Source organism: Centroberyx affinis, unplaced genomic scaffold, assembly GCF_046629955.1.
Source record: "Centroberyx affinis isolate AG114_WGS23_722 - 3 ecotype Tasmania unplaced genomic scaffold, CSIRO-AGI_Caff_v1 ptg009779l_1, whole genome shotgun sequence".
Classification (NCBI taxonomy): domain Eukaryota; kingdom Metazoa; phylum Chordata; class Actinopteri; order Beryciformes; family Berycidae; genus Centroberyx; species Centroberyx affinis.
In genome coordinates this window covers 1-7500 of record NW_027284635.1, presented here as the reverse complement: position 1 = coordinate 7500, position 7500 = coordinate 1, and the positions used below count along the sequence as shown (strand labels likewise).

Below are 7500 nucleotides of genomic sequence, written 5' to 3'. Positions count from 1 at the left end.
CTGCTCAGCGCCTCCTGCTGTCTGCTGCTCCACACTGCAGCTGTGACGTCACAGACAGCAACACAACAGCCGAGAACACAGTGCATGTAATACAGCACGTGACGTCATACTGTCACTACATATAATAATGTCACTACATATAATAATGTCACTACATATAAGGTCAGAATATATAATGACAATATTGATAATAATGCTGTACATATGATGACAGCACATATAATAATATCAGTCCATATATCATCAGTAGATGTAATAGTGTGTAGTTTCTTAGTTCATGTGACAGTAAATATATTAGTATTTTATACTATATAAAGTATAATAGTATTTAGCAACACCAGTGCAGATGGTTTACAAGAAAATAAAACCATTATCATCCTCCTGTCTGCCTGTCTGTCTGTCTGCCTGTCTCTCTGTCTGTCTGCCTGCCTGTCTGTCTGCCTGTCTCTCTGTCTGTCTGCCTGCCTGTCTGTCTGTCTGTCTGTCTGCCTGTCTCTCTGTCTGTCTGTCTGTCTGTCTGCCTGCCTGTCTGTCTGTCTGTCTGCCTGCCTGTCTGCCTGTCTGTCTGTCTGCCTGTCTCTCTGTCTGTCTGCCTGCCTGTCTGTCTGTCTGTCTGTCTGCCTGTCTCTCTGTCTGTCTGTCTGTCTGTCTGTCTGTCTGCCTGTCTGTCTGTCTGTCTGCCTGCCTGTCTGCCTGTCTGTCTGCCTGTCTCTCTGTCTGTCTGCCTGCCTGTCTGTCTGTCTGTCTGTCTGCCTGTCTCTCTGTCTGTCTGTCTGTCTGTCTGTCTGCCTGCCTGTCTGTCTGTCTGCTTGAGATCTGCCATTTCTGTCATCTCCTGTTTATCTGTCCTCCTCCTCCTCCTGTCTGTCTCTCCTCCTCCTGTCTGTCCTCCTGTCTGTCTCTCCTCGTCCTCAGGCCTCCTGTCTGTCCTCCTCCTCCTGTCTGTCTCTCCTCCTCCTGTCTGTCGTCCTCCTCCTGTCTGTCTCTCCTCCTCCTGTCTGTCCTCCTGTCTGTCTCTCCTCGTCCTCAGGCCTCCTGTCTGTCCTCCTCCTCCTGTCTGTCTCTCCTCGTCCTCAGGCCTCCTGTCTGTCCTCCTCCTCCTGCCTGTCTCTCCTCGTCCTCAGGCCTCCTGTCTGTCCTCCTCCTCCTGTCTGTCTCTCCTCCTCCTGTCTGTCCTCCTGTCTGTCTCTCCTCGTCCTCAGGCCTCCTGTCTGTCCTCCTCCTCCTGTCTGTCTCTCCTCCTCCTGTCTGTCCTCCTGTCTGTCTCTCCTTGTCCTCAGGCCTCCTGTCTGTCCTCCTCCTCCTGTCTGTCTCTCCTCCTCCTGTCTGTCCTCCTGTCTGTCTCTCCTCGTCCTCAGGCCTCCTGTCTGTCCTCCTCCTCCTGTCTGTCTCTCCTCCTCCTGTCTGTCGTCCTCCTCCTGTCTGTCTCTCCTCCTCCTGTCTGTCTCTCCTCCTCCTGTCTGTCTCTCCTCCTCCTGTCTGTCCTCCTGTCTGTCTCTCCTCGTCCTCAGGCCTCCTGTCTGTCCTCCTCCTGTCTGTCTCTCCTCGTCCTCAGGCCTCCTGTCTGTCCTCCTCCTGTCTGTCTCTCCTCGTCCTCAGGCCTCCTGTCTGTCCTCGTCCTGTCTGTCCTCCTGTCTGTCCACCATGTAGTGTTGTTTCTGCCTGATGTGCTGACACAGTGTGTTGTACTTGCAGACTCTCTTGAGTCTGGGCAGGATGAAGGTCTGAGTCAGCTGGTCTCTGCTCAGCCTGCTGCGGCCCTCAGTCGCCAAAACCCCGTTCAGGAACTGCACACAGAAACTGAAGCAGTTGTGGCTCTCCTCATCGAACCTGGAGACAGGCAGACAGACAGGCAGGCAGACAGACAGACAGGCAGACAGACAGGCAGACATACAGGCAGACAGGCAGACCGGCAGACCGACAGACAGACAGACAGGCAGACAGACAGACAGGCAGACAGAGTGTCATTTGGGGCAGGTGGAGTCAGGTGTGGCTCCGACCTCCTGCAGTATTGAAGTCCAGTTCATGGTTTACTTCTCTCTTGGCCCCTCTGGGTCACATGGTAGAAAAAAAAACTCGATGTGTAAATCCGTGCGAACGGATTTCTAAACCGTTTCACAATCCGTTCGCACTCTTCTGTTCTTCAGAGAGTGGAGCTGCCATGCCTGGACCACATCCAGTCAGCTCAGTGTTCTCTAGATTTAACGGCAGATTTAACGATAGTGAAATTAGTTAAATTGATTTAGCTTTGTGTTTTTGGAGTTTCACAGCGTTTTTTTACAAATCCGTTCGCACGGATTTACACATCGAGTTTTTTTTTCTACCATGTGACCCCAGAGGGGCTCCGGACCTGGCAGTGAGACTGCAGAGGAAAAGTCTAATGAGCTGAACTGGCTGAACTTTAGTTTCTGTTGGAGCGGTTAGAGACGACAACATGACCAGAGGCTCCGGATGACCGAGCCAAGCGGTCTAGTCTAGTCTAGTCTAGTCTAGTCTAGTCTAGTCATATCAGGAAGTCTAGTCATGTCAGGAAGACATATAAACAAGGTCTATCTTAGCAGATGTTGGATAATTCTCCCATTGGCTCTGGCAGTTTTTGGTCGGCTCCCTCTCCTTCCGCTCTGCTGTGCGTTCCCTCTTTTAAAATCCTCCTACAACACTGAAGCTAGATCCACTTAGAACACTACCAGGTTTATGATGGAAACAGATTCTTTTTGTTTCCTGATTTGTGCTCCGTGGCGATGCGGGGTCGTCCGGGGATGATGAGTGGTTTAGGGACAGACAGAGTGAGTCGTGACACTCGTGAGGAAATGACCCGACTGCCGGTTCCTGAGAGCCGCAGGGAAACGCTTCTCCAGGCGGCCCGTCAAAACCCGCCGGCCACCTTGGGCAAGACAAAACACTAAATCGACTCATCGCCCGAATCTACACGTGTGCAGGTGGAGCGCCGCCTGCTGTGAATGTCAGCCGGTTAACACCCTGGTCACCCAAAAGTGCTGTTGCAGCCACTCCCTCTGATAAAGGTCCCCTTCGAAAGAACTGGCATGGACCTTGTCAGGCCACTAGACCGAAGTGCATGGGAATATCACTTTGTATTAGTGGTCTTCCACTATGCAACGCGATGTCCTGAGGCAGCGTCCCTTGTGCAATATCTCTGCAAAGAGTGTTACACAGGCATTATTTCATATCATCTCCCGAGTCAGAATCTGACTCGGGAGATGATATGAAATAATGCCTCTGGTCTGGTGGAGCGGTTTAACAAAATGCCGAGGACAGTACCGTGCGGTTGTAGTGAGGATTGGGACCGGTGTTTGGACCCTCTGTTATTCGCAGTGCGGGAGGCTCCCAGGCCTCCGGTGGATTTTCTCCCTTTGAGCTGCTGTTTGGCAGAAAGCCTCGGGGTGTTTCGGACCTGCTTAAAGAAAGGGAGGAAGGTGGTCTGACGGGGCCGGGGCTCCTCAGATCTACCACCTCAACCTCCTTAAAAGCCGTGATACTCAGACAGGTGAAGAAATAACCCAATCAATGAGAGATGAGATTGATGAGGTTCCAAAGTCCAACAACCCTTCTTCCGTCCGACGACTGTCTCTCACTGAGCCAGAGAGCCGAGGTGCGTTTGTTTTTTGCTCTCCTGATGTGTTTTTGGCTCCACCAGGACGCACCGAGCTCCAACAGAGACTCCGCCAGGCGTGATGAGCTCAGCACAAAGGAAAAGTGGTTCAGGCAGAACTGAAGTCCCACAGTGACTGCTGCAGCCCCGTTGTGCTTCTTCTCAAGCCTGATGGTTCTATATGGTTCTATATGGTTCTATATGGTTCTATATGGTTCTATATGGTTCTGTGTCAACTATCGCAAGGTGAATTTCCAAGTTTGATACCTATCCGATGCTGCGGGTCGACAAAGTCCTGGATCAGCTGGACAACGCTCAGTTTTTCACGAGACTGGATTTGACAAAGGTAGGTGGACAAGTGTTCTAGTGTTCTACTCTTCTGTTCTATATTTCTTAAGTCAGAAGTGTTCATGTGCCAGGCGGGGTTCCACGTTTCTCTGTCACTGTGTTCCACTGTATTAATCTGTCACTGTGTTCTACTGTATTAATCTGTCACTGTGTTCTACTGTTCTCTGCTGTGTCTACAGGTTCTCAGTCAGGTGCAGCGGTACCTGTGCCAGGCCGGGTCCCACATGGGGGCGTCAGAGAAGCGGTCCAGGTACTGGTCCCACTGGGCCAGCAGGTTGAACATGTCGGGTCGCACCAGAGGAACACTGATGCACCGCTCCCATCCAGACTGGTCTCTACGCACACCGCACCGGGTGTAGTTATACACCACTCCTGGAGAGACAGACAGGGAGACAGACAGGCAGAGAGACAGAGAAAGAGAGAGAGAGATAGACAGGTAGACAGACAGACAGGTAGAGAGACAGAAAGCTTTAAGGTTTTATTCAAGAAAATAACCTAAAATGTTTTATTTATGAAGTTACTGTTGTGCACTAGTTATTCATTTTTATTGAATTGTACTTAGTTCCTTAGGCAACACTGTTGATCCAACATTCATACCAGTACAGCAGATAAAGTTAGTTAGTTAGTTAGTTAGTTAGTTAGTTAGTTAGTTAGTTAGTTAGTTAGTTAGTTAGTTAGTGTATTTTCCCCAGGGGGAAATTCTTTTTCACAAAACTGTACATCACAAGGAGAACCAACGATACACTTTACACACATCATCACAAAAACAACATAAAAAGACAAGACCTTTAACCCCTGACCCTACCTTTGGTGTTGGAGATGCCTGTGTGGAGCTCCGACGTCCCGTCAAACACCCTGAAACACCAACAGCAGGACAGACTGGGTCAGACCCAACAAAGCATGTTCAACCAGAGTTCAGTCAGGAGGCACAGTGCCCCCCGGAGGTCAGAGGTCAGAGGTCAGGTCAGATCTACAGCCATACCAACAAGCTTTTCCAGCTAGCTCTCTGTTTCTAGCCTGGTTGGTAGAGATTTAGACTTTATTAAAGGAACAAATAGTAATATATTGTTCCTTTAAGTATAGAAACACTCAGGTGGGATGCAACAAAGTAAAAATACTTCATTACTGTACTTAAGTAGGATTTTCAAGTATCTGTACTTCAGTCAAGTTTTTCTTTCACTGAATACTTTTTACTTTTACTCACTACATTTCAAAAGAAAAATCTGTACTTTCTACTCACTACATTTTCAAAACAGGCTCGTTACTCTGAGGAAATCATCAACTGATTTTCAACATTTTGCATTTTTTGCATTGCATTTTTACTTAAGTAAGGAATTTGTGTACTTCTACCACCTCTGGAAACACTATAGAAACACTATAGAAACACTATAGGAAACACTATAGAAACACTATAGGAACACTATAGAAAACACTATAGGAAACACTATAGAAACACTATAGAAACACTATAGAAACACTATAGGAACACTATAGAAAACACTATAGAAACACTGTAGGAAACACTATAGAAACACTATAGAAACACTATAGAAACACTATAGGAAACACTATAGAAACACTATAGAAACACTATAGGAACACTATAGAAACACTATAGAAACACTATAGAAACACTATAGAAACACTATAGAAACACTACAGCTGCGTCCAGATCACTGATTCCTCCTTTAACTAACAGCTGACTCTCCAGTGTTCCTCCATGATGGAAACACACAGCAACTATTCAGAGGTAAATGTTCATCTACCTGTTGGAACTTTACATTGACAACCGTTTGAGTTGTGTGTGTGTGTGTGTGTGTGTGTGTGTGTGTGTGTGTGTGTGTGTGTGTGTGTGTGTGTGTGTGTGTACCTGTGGTGGTTGTCCTCAGCAGGAGCGACCAGCAGGCAGCAGGAGGTCTTGTGGGCGTTGCAGAGGGGGGGGGGCAGGCTGACCGGCGCCTCCTGCAGGCGGCTGCCGCTAAGCTCCGCCCCACAGCCCGGACACTGCTGAGGCAGCGAGAAACAGAAGATCTGCTTCTGACAGTGACTGAACCGGATCACACTCTGCTCCATCTCTCACTCCTCCTCTCCTCCTCTCCTCTCCTCTCCTCTCCTCCTCTCCTCTCCTCTTCACCTCTCCTCTCCTCCTCCTTTTCTCTCCTTTCTTCTTCTCTTCACTCTTTTTGGTTCTCCTCTTGTCTGTTTCCTTCTCCTCACTTTTCTCGTCTCTATCTTCTTCTCCTCTGTTCTCCTCCTCTCTTCTCCTCTCTTCTCCTCCTCTCCTCTCCTCAATCCTCAGCTCCTCTCCTCTCCTCTCCACTCCTCTCCTCCTCTCCTCCTCTCCTCCTCCTTTTCTCTCCTCTTTCTTCTTCTCTTCACTCTTTTTGGTTCTCCTCTTGTCTGTTTCCTTCTCCTCACTTTTCTCTTCTCTTTCTTCTTCTCTCTTCTCCTCCTCTCTTCTCCTCTTCTTTTCTTCTCCTCTCTTCTCCTCCTCTCTTCTCTTCTTTTCTTCTCCTCCTCTCTTCTTCTCTCTTCTTCTCCTCTCTTCTTCTCCTCTCTCTCCTCTGGCTGTACTCTGTTTTGTTTGTGGATGTTCCTCTCTGATCTTATGTCTCAGCTGGTTGCTAGGCTACAGCCTATCACCTTCCACCTGGCCTCCAGCGCCTCGTGCCAGCCTATCAGATAACAGCGGTGCCGAGCAGCAGCCTATCAGGTTGCAGGTTTCCTGTGGTGTGTCCTATCAGATAGCAGCTGGTTCAGACCAGTTTGTTTACCTGCAGGCAGAATTTAATCCAGTTAAATAAGTTACATGTTAAACTGATTCTTATATTTCACATTTTAAAGAACTTCTTCGCCTTTTTGATCAATTTGAAATCATGATGTGTTTTCTGAGAAGATACTGTTAACATGGAACCACATCATTTATTAAAGTATAAAATATAAACTGAATAATGGATTTGTGTACAGGGACGATCTCTGCTGAGTCAACATTCAAATTGTATTAATTTCCAACAAGAGCAGCACAAGAATCAGTGATATATACACTATATACTGTATATACAGTACAGTATATATAATGTATATACAATATATTGTATATATACACTACCAGTCAAAAGTTTGGATGCTCCACATTTTTCTTTATTTTTACTATTTTGCACATTTTAGAATAACAGTAAAGACTCAAAACTATGAAATAACACAAATGGAATTATGCAGCGACCAAAAAAGTGTTAAACAAATCCAAACTATTTTATATTTCAGATTCTTTGCTGGAAAGGCAAAGGCTTTGGAAAGAAATTCATACATAGGATCAACTTCACTATTTATATTTGACTAAAAAACTAATTTCAAGCATTTAAGCAGAAGCCTGTAGATCAGAATGCTTTAAGAGAATGAAACACAGAACATTCAGTCAGGATATATATATAATCTATATATATATATATATATATATATATATATATATATATATATATATATATATATATATATATACATATATATATATATATATATATATATATGTATATGTGTGTGTG

General features: G+C 46.3%; 1 protein-coding gene across 1 annotated transcript; it reads right to left on the bottom strand.

Moving 5' to 3' along the window:
* Positions 1 to 1458: 1458 nt before the first annotated feature.
* On the bottom strand, positions 1459 to 6707 carry LOC139640548 (MKRN2 opposite strand protein-like). Its single transcript, XM_071514719.1, has 4 exons — positions 5829 to 6707; positions 4764 to 4813; positions 4162 to 4330; positions 1459 to 1830 (listed from the first exon to the last, which is right to left on the bottom strand). Exons 1-4 carry the CDS (start codon positions 6029 to 6031, stop codon positions 1596 to 1598), a joined length of 657 nt encoding a protein of 218 aa, XP_071370820.1. The 5' UTR covers positions 6032 to 6707; the 3' UTR covers positions 1459 to 1595.
* Between the last annotated feature and the right edge of the window lie 793 nt (positions 6708 to 7500).

Excerpts from the sequence above, each read along its gene's own strand:
- LOC139640548 (XM_071514719.1), bottom strand. The coding sequence starts at position 6,031 with ATGGAGCAGAGTGTGATCCGGTTCAGTCACTGTCAGAAGCAGATCTTC. Across the intron at positions 4,814-5,828 it reads GCTGAGGACAACCACCACAG|GGTGTTTGACGGGACGTCGG; the intron begins GTACACACACAC and ends TTGGTGTTTCAG. Across the intron at positions 4,331-4,763 it reads AGGCATCTCCAACACCAAAG|GAGTGGTGTATAACTACACC; the intron begins GTAGGGTCAGGG and ends CTGTCTCTCCAG.